At 46.7% G+C, this 22555-nt stretch overlaps 1 protein-coding gene across 3 annotated transcripts in view; it reads right to left on the reverse strand.

The window, feature by feature from the left end:
• psd3l (pleckstrin and Sec7 domain containing 3, like) overlaps window positions 1-22555 on the reverse strand; it is a 110640-nt gene that overhangs the window by 12577 nt on the left and 75508 nt on the right. For all 3 annotated transcript variants that reach the window (XM_031578136.2, XM_031578138.2, XM_031578137.2), the window contains 2 exons: window positions 9315-9358; window positions 1843-2036 (listed from right to left, as the gene is read on the reverse strand). In XM_031578136.2, coding sequence (XP_031433996.1) covers window positions 1843-2036; window positions 9315-9358 — 238 coding nt within the window. The remainder of the gene's footprint in view (window positions 1-1842; window positions 2037-9314; window positions 9359-22555) is intronic.

Consider the following 22555-nt stretch of genomic DNA (forward strand, 5'->3'; position numbering starts at 1 on the left):
TGTTTGATAAATTCCTGTAATATGCATCTTATTATTGGGACTGGCAGTCCTATATTCAATTGCTGACATGTATTCAATTTCCATTTGCATATAAATGTCATTTTCATTTCAACTGTTTAAAAAAAATACATTTGCCTCTGTCTTTGGCCATCTCATTTCATACTAGAAGTATATTAGTGATATTTGCTCATGTCTGGTTTCCCATCCCAAATAAATGTATCAAAAATGTCCCTCTGGATTAATAAAGTATCCATCTATCTATCTATCTATCTATCTCCTCTTTCTGAAAGCCTGTTTCATTATTGTGTTTAGTGCAGGCTGAATATTTATTTTCTTTCATAACATTGAAATTCTTTTTTACTCATTTTGCAGATGCTTGAATTGAAATAGCATGATTTCAGATGTGGGTTCCCAAAGCCATTTGGAATATATATATATATGTATATATATATATATATATATAAAAGCTTAGTTCCCCAGGTACCAGCTATCTACAGTCATTATGGAAATGGAAAAGAAAAAAACCTAAAAGCTGCCAGGTTGAGTGACGCGCCTTAGATAAGTGTTTCCAAGAGACATGAAATGTCCATCCTTCATTTGCTGGTAATGCAGTAAAATGGATGCCTCACCGGCAGCCTCCCTGAGGCTCTGACATTTCCTCATTCGGCGTGTCTGAGCCACTGGTCTTTGATGTTCTTCAGACACTCTCCTTGACCAAATGTGCTAAGTGACAGCAGACCGAGTCGGGGTGGGAATCGCAGAGTAACTCACGACTCCGATACGTTAGCAACAATAATGATGGTATCACGATACAGCAATTCTGCGATACTCAATACATTGCAAGACAACCGTCTACGACACATCGCGACATCTGAACTGAAGAGGAAATGCCCCTAAAAATGTATTTTTTGCCGTATTCATTTACTGCATTGGGGCCAGTTTCAATGAATTTGACACCCGAGATGAAACCAAGTCAACCCCGGACGTGAAGGTGGAGGACAGTGGCTCTATGTAAAAACACAAGGGTTAGGTGAATAAATTCATTTTTAACTGTCACATATTTGGTGCCACAATAACGTGTCGCGAGCAGAAATATCGTGATACATCACCGTATTGATCTTTCGTCCCACCCCTAACACCAAGAGTCTGCATGTGAACGAATCTGTGGTGTGCTGCACCTGAATATAGATCTTTAATTTAACAGCTGGGAAAACGCTTCGGGTTTCCCTCAATTGGGAAAAAGGACAAAAACGTGTTTTAAGTTGGGCAGAGGATCCCCATCAGGCTGTTGTTGATGAGGACAGTCAGGGGAGAGAGAAACGCCACGGCCTTGAGCAGGCAAGAGTGAGACCGCAAGCTGTCTTCCAAGATCAAGAGAGACATGCTGTTCTTTTCCAGTGCCCAGAACTGAATGTTCACAAACCATGACTTCGTTTCTTCAAAAGCATCTCGTGTGCCGCAAGAACCATAAATCAAAGAGGGATTAATCGAAATGATAAGCTATCTTTGTGATCGATCGGATTATTTAGTGTAAAGAAAAAACGTTTGACAAACCAACCAGGTTATTTTTTTGTATCAGCGTATATCAGGATTAAAGTTATTGGGGAGGGGTAAAGTTTAGGGTTTTCACTTTGATGGAGCAGATTGACAGCAGCTGTGGAAAACAACCAGCTTGGTAAAATAGTTGTCTAATTTGAGTGCCTCATAATATCGGCTACCATGGTAAATATTATTAGCCTGCAAAGTTTCATCCTGCAAATAATGTTATAGTGTGGAAGTAATGTGTATAAAATGACAGCGGACAGTGAGCTCCTAACTAACAGATCAAACAAAGTCACCTACTTTTCTTTCCGTCCATGTCGGCATGGATTTTGCGGGCCAAGAAGCCTGTTTTGTAGACCGCGGCATTGGGATCGTGTGCAATGTCCAGGAACGGGTTGCTGCCACTGCCAATTTTGCTGATGCCCTTGGAGTGGGCACTGTCTGTCTTGTTGTCAGCGAGCTCCGACAAGGACTTCTTCAACTCGTCGCCATCGCTACAGACAAACACACACACACACACAAGGAGTTTCTCTGGGTCAGACAGACAAGACGAAACACAGCAATAGAGGATGGCATTGCCCTACCGTCATCCTTCAAAATGTCAACCGACTCTACAACAGTGAAAGTCTGTTCCTGTGTGTGTGTGTGTGTGTCTGGGATTTCCGACTCCGAACATAACTAGGGCTGAATGAAGTGAAGGCGTCCCCTGAGACGTGTCTAGATGTGTGTAGGGACGTAACTGATTGTGGGTGCGGCATGGGAGATATTCGGAACCGAAAAGGGTAGGATTCTAATCCTCTCAAGTACCTGAATGCAAGTCAAAAGGTTAAACAGATTTTCTATAGGTCAGGCCTTTTCAAATCGGTATCATTCTAAAGCAGGATGTTTGTCATTTGGGGGGAAGGCGAGCTGGCGGGGGGGGGGGGGGGGGGGGGGGTTTACAAGAGGTCAGGCAAGAACACATCAGTGCATGACTATGCCCAGTCTCGCTGTTTCAAATAGCTGCAGTTACTTACTATATTCCTTTATGTAGTTTATCCTACTAATTTATTGAGGCTTTAAGAGCTTTAATACCTCTTTGGAATTTTCTGTTGATAAAGCGCTTAATTACCATGAAACGTTGAGTCTCATATCAATAAAAGCTACACTGCATGACCGTCTGAAAAGAAAACACCTCTGCAAGCTGTTAAGTATAAGGGAACAAATACAAAAAAGGATATCCTCGTGATTGCTGAATAATTCTAAATTCTGCACACTGACACAAGAATGATGAAAAAATTATTGGTGTTCTTTTTTTGAACTTGCATTATCTAGGTCAGAAGGGTTTAGAAATGGATTTGAAGAAATGATGAAATATTAATTCTGCTTTCAGCATGGGGCCTCCGTGATGTACGATCTTAAACGAACAGTGGCGTTAGATCGTAAGGCATCGCTGCCGTGTAACCACCTCTTTGGTCCAAGATAACATCGTATTTGAATTGAATAATCAATTCATCAATTCAAGTGATCAAATCAAGTGAAAATTAATGTACAACTAAATTATCATTACCAAATATATGTATTCAATAATACTAAATAATAATACATGGCCGTCTCCACGGTTGGACGATCAGCAAAATTGTAATTTAATAAACTATAAATGTAATTATACACCTTCAGTTCAGCTTCTTCCAGGTCCGTTATGGTCACAGGAATAGTTGACTTGGGCATACTCTAAATCAGACCAGCAAACTGAGAAGGGGAGAATCGCTGCTCATCTCTTCAGAATGAGAGTCACAAGCCGACCTGACCCCAAGAGTGGGTCTGCTCTGCTCGAGAGCGGGTCCATCACGCCTGAGTGAAAGGGACAGTTTTATCCTGAACATTTGGTGACCATACATAATAAAAAAGTATCTGTCAAGTTGGCTTCTTGCGGAAGCCTTCAGTGCACAGGGGTGTGTACCTATCCTCACTCAAAGAGCAGTTCTCACACACACACACTCAACTAACATCAGACACACACACACACACAGGGTGTGTACACATCCTCACTCAAAGAGCAGTTATCACACACACACACTCAACTAAAATCAGACACACACACACACACACACACACACACACACACACCACACACACACACACACACAGGGTGTGTACACATCCTCACTCAAAGAGCAGTTCTCACGTTAGCTCGCCTCCTGTCTTGCAGCATCAAGATCAATACAGGAACCTCCATGGCACACACTCAACACACACACACACACACACACCTCACATCAGACACACAGACACATACCTCACATCAGACACACACACACATACACCACACATCAGACACACACACACACACACACTCAACACATACACCCAACCACATCAGACAAACACACACACACACACACACACTCACAACTCACATCAGACACACACGCACACACACACACACACACACACACAGGCAGGCAACCACACACAAACAATCACACACTGAACCACACGCACAACTTAGACAGTCACTGTGGTACCATGCTACGCTAACTTTTGAAGATGATTGAGACTGACTAATGCACTTCCAAGTGTCAGGTGAATTTGCAGATGACTGCTGAGATTAAACATTTCTTGAATGAGATTGTTGGGACTTTCGCTACTTTTGCCCAGTCCAAATGCCAGACACAGACACAGAGCGAGTTGGCTGAGGCTCAAGAGGAGAGACAGTATCTCTGGAACCCTAGAGAGCAGCCATCACTAAAAGTCTCTAAAAGCACAACCCAGCCTGCGGAGAGAATGAACACAGAATGACACACCCCACCCCACCCCCCATCACGAAATCAAATACAGTGCTATCCCAGAGCCATCATAGCACTTAACAATGCACAAAACTGACCTGTATTTGTCTCTCTGTTGTGTTATATGTCTTGTGTTTTTATAGTGTAAATATGTATATATATATGTTCAATCTATGTTTTTATTGTTTTTGTGTCTGAGAGCTGCTACCTCAATTTCGTTGTACTTGTGCAAAGACAAATACATATATTCTATTCTATTCTATTCTATTCTAGTAACATCGCTTACAGATTTGATGGAGTTGCAATGTGCTCCTATACCATGTCTCGGTCACAACTCATCTATGCATACACTGCACCAGAGAACAGATTGCAGTGGAAAAAAATTGGACGTGGTTCACTAATGACTTCTCTAATCAAACAGCGAATGGCAACGCCAGGTAATAAACTACATCAATTGGATGGGCCACGCACCTGTTTTCTGTCCTCTTGTTAAAGCTGTCACTACTCCAAGGGGAAGGGGTGGGTGTGTGCGTGTGTGTGTGGGTGTGTGTGTGTGTGTGGGGGTGTGTGTGTGTGTGTGTGTGTGTGTGTACGCATAGCTGAACAGCTTTGAAAGCTTTCAGGAACGGTGACAGCGAACACCCTCCACCACAGAGAAATGAAAGCATGGTGAGAGTGCCAGAGGATTCACAGGGATCAGTTGGTGCCCTTGCAGTACAATAATGGATCTCATCTGGCATATACAGTACCTGGGAGAAGTGCCCTGCTAAAAGATATGTATAATATATGATGTGTATTGAATGAAAACATCAATCTGTGAGAAAAGTGATGAAAATCCTTGCCATTTTCATGTAGCAAACAGGCCACAGACAAATCAATATTACACCTTATATTTGTCCAGAGACAAATCAGATCAACAACCCCACTTCCGAGCTGAATTAAACAGGAAGAAATGGACGCCACTTTGGCACTTGCATGACAAGACCATGTAACCTGTCCGAGGGAGGGGGCATAGTTTTAAGAGCTGCTTGCGGCTCCGTGGCTTCAACTGCAGCTGCCTGTAGTGCAGAGCAAGGTCGCAGAGCTCAAAGGTCGCAGAGCTCAAAGGTCGCAGAGCAAGGTCGCAGAGGTCTCAGCCACAGCTACATTGTCCCAAAGCCATCCCAGCTTTATGAGAATACTGAAGAGTATATGTGCTTTTATTTCATGGCATATGCTCTAAGTATCTCTCCCTCAGAGTCTACAAGTTCACCACTCAAGATACTTGGCCTCAGGCAGTAGCGGTTTGAATGGACCGGCATAGGTCATAAGAATATGCCATAGTCAATAATTCAATGATATTATACCTAGTTATAATTGTTACTTTTATTTGGATTTAACTAGCATGTAAACTTTCCTTGGTGAATATACTTTGGGCTGACCTGGGGAGTGAGGTGTGATATTAGACTCTCACCTTCCCCCCCAGGTCGAGACAAAGAATCCTGCAAGCATGGCCCATTTGAACAGTGGTCGGCCGCCATTCTTCAAGAATAAACCTGAATCCTGACTGATCAAACCTAAGACTGAATCTTCAATATATAGTATAAATGATATACCATCAGGTTTGATGGTTGACAAGGCCCTCCGGTGGTTCTGGCATGCATGCTTTAGGTCCTTGGCTGGTCGGTCTCAGTTCCGCTAAGAGACACCTGGTGTCTTCCTTCCTCCTTTCAGTTGAGGAACAGTGACAGACTCCTTCAGTTGAGGAACAGTGACAGACACTTTCAGTTGAGGAACAGTGACAGACACTTTCAGTTGAGGAACAGTGACAGACTCCTTCAGTTGAGGAACAGTGACAGACTCCTTCAGTTGAGGAACAGTGACAGACTCCTTCAGTTGAGGAACAGTGACAGACACTTTCAGTTGAGGAACAGTGACAGACTCCTTCAGTTAAGGAACAGTGAAGGAACAGTGACAGACACTTTCCGTGTTCCACTTTCCGTGTTCCACTTTCCAGTTTCCATGACAGACACCTACTGTCTCCCCCACTTCACTTCGACAGTTACTGGTCACTGCGAACAGTTACCCGTTACCCTGAGGGTATTCAGGGGTGTCCGGTGCAGTCCGGCGGTCTTGTCCTCTGCGGAGGCTCCGGCGCCATCCGTAAGCGCTGCTGTCCATCTCTTGAGCCAAGCAGACGCATAACTAAGATGGTGTCTTCCCCAGACCAGCTGGCATCATTTATGGCTAGTCAGGGCGAACATATACCGGCGCTTCTTTAGCTAGTCAGGGCGAACATATACCGGCCCTTCTTTGGCTAGTCAGGGCCAACATGTACCGGCCCTTCTTTAGCTAGTCAGGGTCCAACATGTACCGGCCCTTCTTTGGCTAGTCAGGGCCAACATGTACCGGCCCTTCTTTGGCTAGTCAGGGCCAACATGTACCGGCCCTTCTTTGGCTAGTCAGGGTCCACATGTACCGGCCCTTCTTGGTCCAACTTCTCTTCTTCCATTCTCTGTGTGGTCACTGTTTGCTCATCAACTTGCACAACATTAATTAGATAGTGAATAGTCTTAATTAGATAGTGAATAGTCTTAATTAGATAGTGAAAAGTCTTCATTAGATAGTGAAAAGTCTTCATTAGATAGTGAATAGTCTTAATTAGATAGTGAAAAGTCTCCCGACATTGAAGCAGCGCGAGAGGCAGGGGCACATATGGATAAGACATTAAGCAGCGCAGCTGAAGGAGGCTGTTGCTCCACGGCAGTGAAACACTGTGAAGGTATTTCAGTGTGATTAAGACTGTTTTTTATATTGTGTGACATTAGGGCCTCTTCCTACGATAATAACCTACAAAATAACCGACACAGAACCAATCTTTACTAGACGATTCTTTGCATTTTCAGTGACGTAAGAACGGTGGCACGGAGTTGGCATAAAACTCCCATTCAGCTGCAGACTGTGGCAACTAGTATGGTGACAGGATGTGACGCATATGATCATATAAAAGGCCGACAAATTAGTAATGCTCAGAGACCTATAACCATACAATACATCTTTCAGACATAATGCCTTTCCATGGCTTATAGTTTAGTTGACAAACTAGCATCTACGTTTACTCCATACTCTATTTTTTTTTTACACTCGACTCTACTAAATGCATTTGTCTTGTTCTTGTCTTGTTCTTGTCTGAGGCCTGGACGGTGCCTTGGGCCAGCCCAGTGAGCCGCCTCCACTGATTACAGAGGGAACAGCTGCCTGTGACTGCGCCGGTCTGGAGGCGCGCCAGGCCACGGGCAGGAGGCGCGCCAGGCCACGGGTCACGGCAAGGTAAGAAACGCCGCAGTGGGGTCAGCCGAGGCGGCGAGGCGTAACGCATGACCGCCAGACTGGCACCTCGGGCGCACTGCGCACACACACACACCCCCTGCTCCGAGAAGGGAGGGGGGGGGGGGGCTGACAAGCCCACAAAATGTTTCCTCTTGGTTTGTGATTTTGTCAGGTTTTTTTAGAGTGTTTTACACTCTTTTTTTCCTCCATTATATTTTAACAATCTTGTAACATCTTGAATCGTTATAACACCTTGCAAAAAGTTCAGCGCTGTGTTAGCATCTTGCCCCCTCCATCACTCAGCTGGGGAGTCCACAGGAGACCGGGGGACAGGACAAGTGGAACGCGCTCTTGATCTGCACGGCACCCCACTGCCAAGGCACACCTCCATGATTAACGAGTGCATTTGATGCATGCAGATTCATCATCTCAGTACTTTATTGGCTCGTAAGAAAAGCTTTCAAGGAAGGTCGACCAGACATTTATCAATTATGATATTAGTTTGACAAAAAACAATGGCCATATCTCAGTGTTAAACACAAACTGGGAACTCAAACCTTCCAGTGAGCAAAATGATGACTAACTGGTCAACAAGAACGATACAAAAGCTGACTGTGGGAAAGAATGCACTCCGTGGCCAAATGACATGGGTACCAAAGCAAGGACTACTGTTAATAGCAGTGAGGAATGATTTTTAATCATTTTAAAATCAGGCTCAATTACAAACATTACAGATCTAAAATAGAACCCTCCACACTACTGAGGAGGGGTACTTTTGAATGGCCATCTGACAAGTAGAATTGCATGTTGTTGACCTATGGTGTTGATCACTGGGGACAAACCCCTGCCAAAGCCATTCAGATCCGTGCTGCTCCCCTTTCACACATGAGTGTGTGTGGGGCTGTCATTTGGCAGATTGCTTACAGCACAAATGTCATTCTAATGTGATGTTTTCTGAAGCTAATTACAGTTCATGTCTCACATCGCAACTATCTGGTCATTGGCAGGCACGCGCACACACGCGCACACACAAACACACACGAGCACACACACGCGCACACACAAACACACACGAGCACACACAAGCACACACACAAGCACACACACACAAGCACACACACACGCACACAAACACACACAATATGGACCACCATCTAACATAAAGACACTGTTACTGTTCATACTATGAAAATGGCAGCCATAAAGGGTTTCTTCAGAGCCTCCTCCGTCTTAAATAAACACTCCACTCATAACTCATACCTGCATGAAGCCCTTAATTTAATCGCAAACATAATTGGCCTCATATTTCTCTACATGGCTCTACTAGTCGATAGTTTCAGGGTTCTTTTGCAATTTGGCCGCGACCGACTAGATAATGGGCTCCAGCACAGCATGAGTAAAGAGAGGTCAGACGTGATTACGAGAGGGCCCCCGGTGCCCCGTGTGGTTATGAGTGGAATGACAGGTTCCTTTCACCCACTGGGAAGTTTAGCATCTTGAAGCATCTCTACATGTTTGGCTAGCTTTTACGAGGGGACAAGCTGCTAATTCAGAACATCCCATTTCTCAACAAAAAAAACACGCATAAAAATGTATTCCCAATGTATTCCCTTTCTAACTCCCATCTAAAGCCATGGTTATTTATAATGTTGTTGTGACGCGGTGGCTGGTGAAGAGGGAAAGCAGAATACTTACATGGCCCACTCCAGCTTCTCATTTTTGATCGAGTTGTACAATGCCTGTAAGAACGAAAAACAGATGGTTTAGCCAGAATCCTTTTTCAAAAAGACATTTTTCATGCGCAGCAATTAGTTTCGGGTTTTCTAATAACTGCGTTCAACTTGGCAAAGATTATGTTCACGCACGTTACAAAGATTATGGTCACGCATGTTACAAAGCCTCCCAGACACATCAGAAACAATTTATACTGAGCCAATAACTCTCTTATTATATTATATTATATTATATTATATAATATTACTGTTTTAACTGATAAGAAAATGGTCTCTTTTTGTGGTAAATGTGTCTCCGAATAAGCAGTGAGCGCCTCGTCTTGAGACAGAACTTTAATCAATCTAGTGGCTGGCTGGCTCATCACCTTCTCCAAGGTGACGGCATGACTGCGCATTAAAAAAAATATGCATTCATAATTGATAGCCAACCTGTGTCAGCTGTAATTGATTTTAATTTATCACTCTGTGACCAATCCATGCAAAACTTCCATTCAAAGCCCACGGAAAGCTACGCTCTTATCGGCATGTTAATCATACAAAGCCAGCCGCTTGGCACGCGTAGCGTTATATGCAAAGATATGATGGAAGACATGGCTAAGGATCTGAAGGGAGAAGCCATCAATCTGTCTTCATTTCGTGCTCAATTTAAGGGTTGGCCCACACACACTGAATCACCTGTTTACCAGAGACAAGAAATTCAATTTCCTCTCCAGAAAGAACACAGACTACCTGTTTTACTTTCACAACGATACATACATACTTAAATTCATAAATACATCCATATATCCATCCATCCATACATACACACGTAGATCCATCCATTCACACATACATACATACATACATACACACACACACACACACACACACACACACACACACACACCAACACACACACAATAGATAGATAGCTAATATATTAAACATCCCATAAAGTGATAAAAATTCTACAGTTTGAAAACTGGAAATACTGAGCACAACTGGCTGGTGTGCATGCTAGTGAGAGTTGTGCATGTATCACTTCCAGTGCATTAGATGATGAGTGTGCCCTGCATGGCAGCTCTGCAGATAAGATGGTGGCTCTGGAGGAGCACACTGAGAGCTTGTCGCTCTGATCTGATCTAATCCCATCTTATCTGACCAGACTACTGTACGTCTCCCTCCGTGACAGAGCTGCAGAATGGGAGATAAAGGGCTTTCTAGCAAGGAAGAAGGAATATGATGGAGGATATGGCAGTGAGACGGGTCCTCAAACTGTAAAGGTGGGGAATATGATGGAGGATATGGCAGTGAGACAGGTCCTCAAACTCTAAAGGTGGGGAATATGATGGAGGATATGGCAGTGAGACAGGTCCTCAAACTCTAAAGGTGGGAAACAGCTCTAGCAACATGAAACAAAAACCAAGTGCTCTCTTCCAAGTAGTTCTCTTCCAAGTAGATTTAATTTTTTATATATATATATAAATAAATAAAAAATAGTACATAACATATAATAGATTGCAAATGATCACCACAGCACCTCATATTGCACAGCACCTGGGTATTTTGCACTGCACCATTAGGGTGTTTTAAAATATTCTTCATCACAGCTGAAGCTCATATCCATGTAAGGTTTCCATTTTCAATAAGCAACACCTCCCACATTTTGCTCATAGGGGGAGGGACATGCTTCAATGAGAAAAAAAAACACAAAAAAAACAACAATAAAACAGAATAATCGTCTGTAAGCATGTAAGCACGGCGCTCTTGTGTCTTGTGTGCCGGCGAGGCGGCTGATTGTGAGTGGGCAGAGGATGGCTCTTCTGCCCTGTGAGTCACAGCTTCTCCAGTGATCCCACTGCCTGCCTCTCCGCCACTCTCTCAGGTCCTTCAAGACGCCCCGCCCACGCCCCTTCCCCCGCCCCACACGACATCAGAGCACCTGGGCTCAGACCCACACATAATACCCCTTGCCCACAGCCACCCATCAACACTCTGCCACACATAATACCCCTTGCCCACAGCCACCCAACAACACTCCGCCACTGTGTCTGTCAGCTATAATGTTGTGGAGGAGCAACCGACTGACCAGATGAATTGTTTTTAAGTTAGAAAGCCTGGAGATGTACTATAGCCACTCCTTGGACTGCAGCCTCTTTTGCACCCTCTGCTGGTCAATACTAGAAAAAGGAAGCAGTGGCAACTTGACAAGGATAAACTCACCAGGTTTCATAACTTGTTGCGTGTACTTGTGTCCATTAGCAAGTTATTGTTTTTAGTTCAACACTAATTGAGTGGGGACTAATAAATGACAAATGTATGAAATGTGCCACGGCCTCGGTCTGTGATCATGATGCTCAGGACTGGCCTGCCACGTCAGAAATATAAAGCAGTAGTCTAGACGTCACTCTACGTCTCCATCCTAGATATATGTAAAAGCTTTTTGACACACACACACCCACACAAGACTGTAGAGGCTCCATCTAAAGCTAACCACAGGTCTCCCTTCTCAAATAAACAGGAGTGAGGTTGGAATGCATGGCTAATGTGTCTGTACACCCACATGAACGCAGACCACACAATCCCCCCTCCACCACCCCACCCCACCCCACCCCGCCCCGCCCCCCCATCACAAACCTTTCTAACCATCCACATTGGAGGGGGGGGCAGAGAAGGAGGAAAAGAGGAATTAGGGAGAGGGAGGGGGAAGAGTGGAGAAGGAGAGAGGGATACAATAAAAAAAAAAGAGAGAAGGAGAAATGGAGGGAGGGAAAAGCGAAAGGGAAAAAAGAGAGAGAGAGAGAGAGAGAGAGAGAGAGAGAGAGAGAGAGGGAGAGAGAGAAGAGAGAGAGAGACCAGACACATTAGCAGACCTTTAATGGCCAAAATCAGAGGGCGAGGACAAGCTACTCCAGCACCACGGCAGGCAGCGAAGTTGGCAACAATCACATCTGTGCAAACCGCCAGCGATCAATCAGCAGCGGGAAGGAGGCGTAGGGAGCAGAGCGAGCGGGAAGGGAGGCGTAAATTGACAGGCGAGGGCAAGGCGACTTATCAATGTCTGCGCGGAAAACAATGGACTGAGACTCGTGGAGGGCTAACAACCCACTCATCCCCCCCGGCAACCAGGTGGCAAAGGAGGGAAAACAACGGGGGGGGGTAAAGAAAGACAGAGAGAGACACGTATCAAATCACTTTCAATCACCCGCAAACCCTGTCCACCTTTTCTTTCTTCGGTCCACCGGTTCTCCACACAATAACATTTCACAGACAACACGGACAAACCAGACGACTACAAGTCAAGCAGCCACGTTATGTCTCTAAGCCCGCCGCAGCAGACGTTTGGCCATGGCACAGACCCACAGATCTTGGCGCCTGGACAACAATGCCAGTTTCAAACAAGTGGTTTTCACACACGGGCGAGATGCATATCTCTCTGTGCATGACTGGAATAAAGAACGACAGAGGAATCCAAACACTCCACTCCGTACCAACCGTACCAACCACCTCACCAGCCCAGAGGGACTGCAGAACACACACACGTTTGGAACACACAGCTTTTCAACACTAAACAAACGCCCTTCACTCCAAAACCTCTACACTGTCAGAGCAGGAGGGTTCAAGCACTGCACCCATTTCAATAAAACAAACACACACACGAAAACAGAGGCACATGTAGATGAGGTCCCCTAATTTTCCTTTTTTGGGGGGTTTTTACCTTGTCCTTTTTGTGCTGTCCGGAAGGGAACTCGGTGGAATTGGACACTTTCAGGGACTTGGAGCGGTGCTGTAGCTGCTGCCGTCGGACAGACTCCTCCCGGCCGTACTTGGCCGAGCCACCGGGGCGCCGGAGCTTGCTGGTCCCCTGCACACTGTTCACCCCGATCATCTCCGAGACGAGCGACTGACGGACACACGGACAGACGATTCAAACAACCAAAGAGCCAAACAAAAACTTGCAACGAGCGACCGAGGAACGAGGGCTTGGAGTGCAGGGAGGCAGAGGAGAGCAAGGCAACGTCCCAAAAAAAAACCTGCACCTGTCACAGTCCCGTTAAGCCCCAGAGGTGGCGGGGGGAGAAGATTTAGGAAGGAGGGGGGGCAGGCTGGTAAAACGTCCGATCGCTTGGAGGAAAAGAGCTGTGCCGTGACACGAGAGAAGACACAGAAAGAAGGGAGGGAGAGAGAAAGAGACAGAAAGCGGGAGCGTGTGTGTGTATGAGAGAGAGAGAGTGAGAGAGAGATACAGAAGATCAGAGACTATGCGTCCGCTACGGAGTTTTCACAGCACCAGTAGGGATGCCTGCTTCAGCATTACTCCAGCACTGTTTGGATTCAGGGGCGGTAGTTCCTCTGAAACGCCAGTGACTGGGAGAGAGGGAGGGAGAGAGGAGGAGGAGGAGGGGAGGGAGGGAGGGAGGCAGAGAGAGAGAGGGAGAGAGAGGGAGGGAGGCAGAGAGAGAGAGGGAGAGAGGGAGGGAGAGGGAGGAACAGAGCATGAGAGAGAGAGAGAGAGGGAGGGAGAGAGAGAGAGAGAGACCGAGAGAGAGAGAGAGAGAGAGAGATAGTGATGGGAGAGAGTGAAAGAGAGAGAGGGGGGGAGGAGACAGACAGAGGGAGAGAGAGAAAGAAAGAAGAGAGTGAGAGAGAAAGAGAGTGGGAGAGGAAGAAAGAGGAGGAGGAGGAGGAAGAAGTGAATAGCCCACCCTCCCGTTGTGTAAAGACCTGATGGAGAGCATCAATTCATTTATATTCCAAATGGCAACAGCCTTGCTGCTCTGATGCTGGGCAGCTGGCTCGTGCTCGTGCGGTGAGATCGCACTCATGAAAAAGACAGAGTGTGAAGAGTTGAGGCAGAGAGAAGGGGGGGGGGGGGGGCAATGTGTCAGTCATCACAGGAGTAACACACTGGAGCTGAATAACCACGGGCTAGAGGCTGGACGGGAGCTGCACACTGGAGCTGGTCCTCTCGGCCCTGAGGCTGCAAACCATCAGGGGATTAGTGGACCCGCGGCGAGTCTCTGTCAGCATGGCGCGGGAACGGAGGGGGAACGGAGGGGGCACAGAGGGGCACGGAGGGGGCTGAGCAGGCAGGCAATTTCGGGCAAACCACGCAGACGCGCTACGCCACGGAGCGAACGCACCAGGCAACTTGGGCAAACCACGCAGGCGCGCTACGCCACGGAGTGAACACACCCACTTCACCTAACTTCCCATTTGACTATAATTAGTCATAGATTGTTATTGCCACCAATTGTTGCTAAACATTAGGGTTTTAAGTAAGGCTGTATGCAAGCAGTCAAGACCATTTGCATAGGATTACGCAATTGACTGCATATTTGAATGCAATAGACTGACCGACTACATCACTACATCAATACTCTGCAGCTTTAGCTGACGTGCATATATGGTGAAATCTCAATGCAAGACCATATTTATGAGGGGGAAAAAAGGAAAATGCAAAAAAAATAAAATCTGCTTTCAATCCCCCTGTACAGCGCCACACAGATTAGTAAATCACTGCACAGCACATGACCTGAGTTCATCCTGTCGGCACACACTGCAGGAACATACATCAAGAACTGGCCCTATCTGACCTCAGACCAGACCGCTGACAGTAACGCTGCATTGGACGACTGTACCCAATGACTCCGGGTCATATAATAGAAACACAATCATTCAAAATCTAGATTCGATTTAGAAAAGAAATTACTTAGCAAGATCCCTTAGACGGCCCCTTCCAAACTCAAATCAACATGATCAATAATTCAGGGCTGTCATTCAAAGATTGAGCCAGAGATTGACTGCTGCGTGAAAAAACAAAATGGTTATTTGATAAGAGTGGCTGGGCTCAATTATTCCACTACACTAACCAACAAATTGCCAGGCAACACATGACAAGTCACACGTGAAACTCCATAAATACCATTAGGGCCAACACAGACCGTGGCCAAAGCATTAGGGGTTCATATATATATTTCTCTCTCTCTCTCTCTCTCTCTCTCTCTCTCTCTCTCTCTCTCTCTCTCTCTCTCTGTGTGTAAAAGGGTGTATTGGCGTGCAATAACACAGTTCTGGGACCAATTTAATCCCAAATTGCCATCTAAAACCCACCCAGCAAGCAAGCAGAGTTGACACTGTGCACATTCACACAGGCTCTTCAGCAGAGATAGGACACAGTGCTGTGAGCACTATCAAAGAAAGAAAGGGTGGTGGTGGGGTGGTGGGGGGGGGGGGATTTATGTTCAGCATGCTCACAAAAATAGAGAGCTCCCAAATGGTTGGCGCTGGCCGCGCTTTATGGCTGTCGCCGAAATGCCTGGCATTTGTGCCCAAGTGACTTAGAGTTCAGCATGCCAGCCCAGCATTATGGAGAGGCAGCGGGCACACTGACGCACAGCGGCGGGCATGATGGACGGCAGACGGCTACTTTGTTCCCGCTGGCTGTCGAAGGTGCGGTAGGATCCAGGACGAGACGCTCACAACACCCATTACGGGGGCTGCTTATGCACAGCGGCTAGGCTACATTTACATGTGCATTAGCAGTTTAGCAGATACTGCAATCTAAAGCCACTCACGGTGTGTTTGCATCTGTAATTGTGTTCCCTGACAACTGAACCTGTGGCCATGGCAGCCCAGTGCTCAACAATGGGTAACTGGTTGCATGGGAGAGAGAGGGAGAAACTCTTTAACTGGGAGCTGGTAATCCATATTAGGCATAGATTTACATTTACATTTATATAGCTGTTATTCAGGTCACTGACTGCCTGGTGAATCTTATTTAGTGAACAGCTCCCTAGAAATTGAGTTCATGGCCTTTGCAATGTCGTATGCACAATTTTCCCCACCAGCAAAATAACAGCACTTGCATCCACTTCCCCCCACAGATGTGCTGTTCTACTGGCCTGACTGGGTTCCCAAGGGTTGGGGACTGAGGTAAATAGGTCCCAACCCCAGGCCCTGCTGAGAACACAGTGCAGGCGGGGCATCCATACGTCCCAACCCCAGGCCCTGCTGAGAACACAGTGCAGGCGGGCATCCATACGTCCCAACCCCAGGCCCTGCTGAGAACACAGTGCAGGTGGGGCATCCATACGTCCCAACCCCAGGCCCTGTTGAGAACACAGTGCAGGTGAGGCATCCATACGTCCCAACCCCAGGCCCTGCTGAGAACACAGTGCAGGTGAGGCATCCATACGGATGAGGCTGAGAGTGAACCTCCTGTGAGGAGGCGTAGAGAAGATGAGTATGAGGTGCAGCTGGAGCACAGAGATGTACAGAAGCAGCTGGAACCATCCCCCCTGCACCACGCTCGCAGACCACTTAGGCAGAAGTGAGCGAACACGCGCACACGAGCCCCCGCACCAACGCAAGGTACTTAAGGAGCCCTGACGCCGACGACTGGTTAGGGGCCACCTTTAAAATGAAGTGCGCCAGCACGCCGGGCTGATTATACACACACACACACACACACACACACACACACACACACACACACACACGCACCTCTGCTGCGTGTGGGCAAGGTGAGGGGAATTGGGACGAGTGGTGGCGTGTGATCCTAAAGTGGCATTACCCGTGCTGGCACCCAGTGGCTGAGCCGGCGTGGGGGGGGGTTAGGGGTGGCAGTGGATTGGGTGGGGGTGTTGTTGCCAGGTAGGTTTAAAGGCAGTGCGGTGCGGGCGGTGGCATCCAGGCGATGTGCCCTCATGTGATCATCATTGAGGATGATGCCTCATCTCGCCCATCTGTTCACCCCACTGTAAGCAGGGAGAATATGCTCCAGAGCCATCTCTGCTGGCAGCGCCCACCTGGCAGTGCCCACCTGGCCACGCCTCGTGCCCACGCACCACACCAGGATGGCACAGGAGGATTCTATTCAATGACAATCAGTCAGATCTCTGAGAATTATTGTTCCGGGGAAATAATTACCGTGCCTGGTCTAATGTAGCGGGTGTAAATCAGAAAAAATACTAAGCAAACTTGCTATACAATAGAAAAAGGTAAAAAAAAAGTCCAGACAATACTTTTCATAAACTATATTATTACATTATGTTACATAAATAATACTTTTCCCGTAAAATGTTTTCATGCCATATTGATATTGTTTAGCATTCCAACTACTGACAAAGGACAGCTAGGAGAGGGTATAAATCATGAAGCTTTTCACAGTCGGAGGTTTTTCCAAATCACTCTTTCACACACAGATTGACCAATTTGTCCTGCATGCTGTGTGTACAAACATATGCTGAAGGCAACTGAAGACACATTATCTTGTCATCCACCATCAGCCAATCACATGGGCCGATGTCAACGCTATGCCAACACAATTCAAGCCCTGCTCTGAACACAAAGCGGATTTTACCTCAGACAAGTTTCAGGAGGCTCTAGTATTGTTCAGCAAAACAACAACAAAATAACTGTAATAAATAAATAAATGTAACTATAATAATAACTAAATGTGATGCGCTAATTGGGCTGAGAACAAAGGAAAACAACCAAAAGCTGGTGAATCTTATTTGGGGAGATTGAGAGCCATGGGGGCCCAGATGGACACTGCCGTCGGACACGGCATCCATTCGCTTGCTCCAGTGACTCAAATGGGCCAGATGCCCAAGTGACCACAACTATCTCCTCCATATGCACGGACTGTGTTGCGTAATGTTCCCTCTCAGCATATTAAAACACGCACACGCAAGCAGATCCACCACACACACACACACACACACACACACACACATTGAACCCCTTAATTCATCTTTTTGACCCAACCCCATTGGCAGGTGGGTTAACTGGGTGATAGAACTGTTGGAGGAATTGGCGACTAGCATTCCCCCTGGAGGAGGGATGCTTCAGCTTTGAGCGCAGGCGATCAATATGCCAAAGCTCCCAGCAGTGAAGTTCTCAGCAGCTCCGTCCATACTGCTGACCCTAAAGAAGAGCAATGAACAACTCTTGATGTTTTAGGAAATGTCCTGTTTCTTTGTCACATGAATGTGCTGCCAACTACTTTTCAAAAGGTGCAATCAGATGTTTTTCTGACGTTACGGTGGGCCACTAGCAGACCACGCTAGCACACAGAGAGAACGCCGAGCACACAGGAAGACTGGAAGCACGTTCCGTGGATGACATCTGCTTCTCTGCGTTTGGCTCGGAGCCCGGTGCTTGGGAAGAGAGACCCCCCCCCCCCCCTTCTTCTTCTTCTTCTTCTTCTTTTGTTCTCTCCTTCCATGCCTCTCTCAGTATTCTGATGCCCACCACAGAACACGTGGGTGGGCTGTTTTGTTGCATGGCAAGGCGATCTGGAGAAGCGGTGCATACTGTATCAGGCTGGGCTGGGCTGGGCTGGGTTCTCGCTGCACGCTTAGGAGACAGTTGCAGCCCGACGATGGACAAACCAGCCCTGTGTGGAGATAGCTTCATCACGATCAGACTCCGGAGGGTTTGTAAATGTTGACCCCAGGTCGGAAAGGTGAAAAAAAAAAAAAAAAAACACACAATAAATGGCTACATGTCGATTCATACCACAGCATAGTAGTGTTTTAATTTGTCCGTGTCATCTTACGGGAGCATACACCTGCAGCACAAAGAGATGTGAATAATTCATCACTGTCGCCATGGGTATTCCTTTAGAACAGATGTTGATGGACCGCGGAGCGAAAATATTTCAACACCTCCGCCTTTGGTTCTCCTTTATTTTTCCCATCGAGTGTTTGCTCCACTGATACGCTCTGGGCTAGAAGGAAGTAGAGACCGCTGAAAAGCGCTCTTTTGTGTGCATTACCAGGGGTAGAGTAGGGCAGTGTCATCGCTGAGCTATAATAAACCCAGATCAGCGCCATATGCAACCTTCAACCTTTGACCTTTAACCCAGAGATGTGGAAATGAGCGTGTAGGCTGATACATTAGCTCCCCACCCATCTCCTCTGAGCGAGGCATACGGCAGGTTGAGCAAATAACTAGGGGTCAGTCCGCAACGCAGCCCGCTCTCCCGCCCGCTCCCTCGTTCTCTCATTCTCTCTCGCCCTCTGCCCATCTCTTTCTCTCACTCTCCAAGGGATCTCCATTTTCCTGCCTCAGTCTCTCTCTTCCTCCATCCCGCTCACGATTCTAGCTGCTTAAAATATCTCTCTGCAACGATTACATGGTGTGAGCAACAGATGCAATTATCTTTGGTCCAACACATGCATGTAGGTGCACTGAGCCACTCGTGTATGTGAACAAGCAGCGCTGCTAGCCAGCATACACAGCTGATGGGCTCTCCGCCATTGGATCACATCCAGAAATGAATGCAGTTCCACCAATGTCACATCTGAAGTATTGTGACTTACGAGAGATGTAGGCTATAAAGCAGTAACCCCCCCCCCCTCTCTCTCTCTCTCCGAAAGCCTGCTGGGACCTGGACGCCTGCATGACACACATACTATGAGGGAGGCTTTTCTCCCTGCACTAAATATATGGGTAAATCAATCACAGTATGACAGGCACTTTAACACAGCCGCCTGCTGAAGACAAAGAATGTTCCGGGTCCAAGGACCATCAGGTGACAGTGACTAAATAACAAGAATAATCATAATAATAATAATAATAATAATAATAATAATAATAATAATAATAATAATACATTCCATTTGTATAGCACTGCTCATTCGGGTAGTGCAGCCCAAAGTGCTTTACATATCAATATTCCCTACCACACACTCTCCCGGATTGACCTCAAGGCCTTCCATCGTCCCACTAGAACATCCAGGAATGTAAGAATGGCAATAAGAAATGTCACGCTTTCAACGTGATTCATATATATTCATAGCTTTTAACGTGATTCATATATATTCATATTTTTTTTTCACTCTATTCGTATTTCTTCCTTTTAATGTCCCGGGCAGGATTGTTCAGCCTGACAAAAAAAAAGGATGACTTCTTCTGCAAGGTTGTTAAGACGTAAAGAGGATTGAGGAAAACCAGGAAGTGTAAAAGGAGAAGCATTCATGAAGAAACGGAATGGAGGGACCAGGAGCTACAATCAAAAGTGACAGGTACAGGGACCTGAGAAATGGAAGCTTGCCCAACGGGCATCAGCCCATCACAGGAACCCCTTGGTGGCACGGGGAATTAAATGGTGGTGGACTATAACGGAGTGTTCCTCCAATTCATCAAGCTAACTACAACATCAATATTTGAGTGCTTCGCTAACCATCCCTTCCCGCCGCGCGGAAGGGCCGACGTGAGGGCTGTCAGTCCCAGAGCTCTGCTCCCAAGAGTCCTGCCATGAGAGCACCACGCGCTTATTAGGGCTACGAGGAATAGAAAGAAATCTGACATAGATCAAGATCGACAAGAGGGAACGGTCATTTGTTTTTAAACGCGATACCGGAATAAAACATAACGGTCACTAACGGTACGATCAATCCACACAATTTACAGCCGTGCCCTTGATGCCAAAACTACATGCAGTAAGACTGCAGCCATATGGAAACTGTGGATGATGATTTAAAGTCTGCTCTTGTATGTGCCCGTTTCAGTCTGAAGATGGACGCCGCTTGAGCTGTTACTTGACCTATTCTTCGCACTTCATCTAATGGATGTCACTCTCTGATGGTCGTTTATGACACGTCGGCGCAACACTGGTGACACAGGATGCAGGGGTGGGTCACTGATCAAATGATGTGACAGATCCAATGCTGACATGTGTGGATCACGCCCCCCGGTGAAGGAGCGTCACAAGTCAGAATGGACTCAAGATAGAACAAAAATGGTGAAATAAAGTCTTGAGACTAATAGTTGCGAATTATAATAATTCTGAGACGGAAAAGAATGCAATTAATGCACCATAGCCAAATAGCTGTGCGTCGTCCCTTCACATAATGGATGTCTTATTATAGCCCAGACCATTAATACCAGTGGGAGCCGTCCTTCATGACTGAGGCTAATATGATCATTTTTTTTGCAGTAATGTTTTCAGGAAATGGCCATGAGCTCGTTTGTACATTATGGGGGAGTTGGAGGAAAGATAAACCCGCAAGGAGAAAAAAAGAAAACGAACAAAAAACAACAAACCAAACCAAACCAAAACAAATGAGTGTCATTTCTCCCCAGATGCTGGCCACAAACCAAATAACTGTTCCCATTTGGGGCCGCCTTGATGCCTGAAAACAGCTGTTAAATGTGGCCGATCAAAATAGAAATGTCAGCGCGGCTTCTTGGGAGATTAGTGTCGGATTACACAGTGGCTTCATGCAAGGCACTCTTGTTCGCGGAAAGGTCAGCGCTCGCATTGTTCTCCAAGACAAACACTGAGGCCGACCCCCCCTCCACACACACACACACCAGAGGGAGAAAGGATGGGGGGTGGGGCGGTGGCGGGTATACACACACACACACACACAGGTGGACTTCTGTCTTTAGACATAAATAAAATGTAATTGCAATGACCTATGTCACAGAGCAGCGACGCTGGGGAGGTCCTGGCAGGCCTCTGCAGCATCATAGGAACATTTTCAAGAACTGCACAGCAATGTCACGTTTAGAGTTTACAATGCCAGTGTAACTTGAGTTGAACCACGCACGACTGGTCGTACTACTGATGGACGGTTGATTGTAACTTTGTTTAACAATTTCGCATCTGTGCAGTAACGACCAATTGCCCAGGACGTACCGACACTGGAAAATCAATTTGTCAACATGTGTATAGTAAAAGTTAATGAAATCCAACACCTGAAAGAGCACTGATACCCTCTTCCCCACAGCAACCTCCGACACCACAGTCCCCCCCCCCACAGCGAACAACATGATGGACCCAGTGGACTATTAAACCCACTGTGTGTCCGGCCGTGTTTCAGAGGGTCCAATCGGCCATTTAATCACCTCCTGGTTCACTGGAGAGGCGGCGGCCAGGCCAGGCCCTGAGAGGGGTATAATTCAGCAGAGTGAACCCGTGAAACATGGCCCTTTAAATGAATGTCTGCCGTCTCTGAGGTGGGGTTATACATCACCTGACCCCGTGAAACATGGCCCTTTAAATGGGTGTCTGCCGTCTCTGAGGTGGGGTTATACATCACCTGACCCCGGCAATAGAGAGGCGGGGGAGGGGTGTGGCAGGGGGTGGCGGTTGATTGGACATGAGTAAAGGGCAGAATGCATCCGACCACCAATCAAACGCAGGGCTGACAACAAGAGCAACTTTCCTTCACATGACAGGTGGGAGCTCTCACAATGGCTTACAAC

The sequence above is a fragment of the Clupea harengus genome, chromosome 12 (assembly GCF_900700415.2).
Source record: "Clupea harengus chromosome 12, Ch_v2.0.2, whole genome shotgun sequence".
NCBI lineage: Eukaryota > Metazoa > Chordata > Actinopteri > Clupeiformes > Clupeidae > Clupea > Clupea harengus.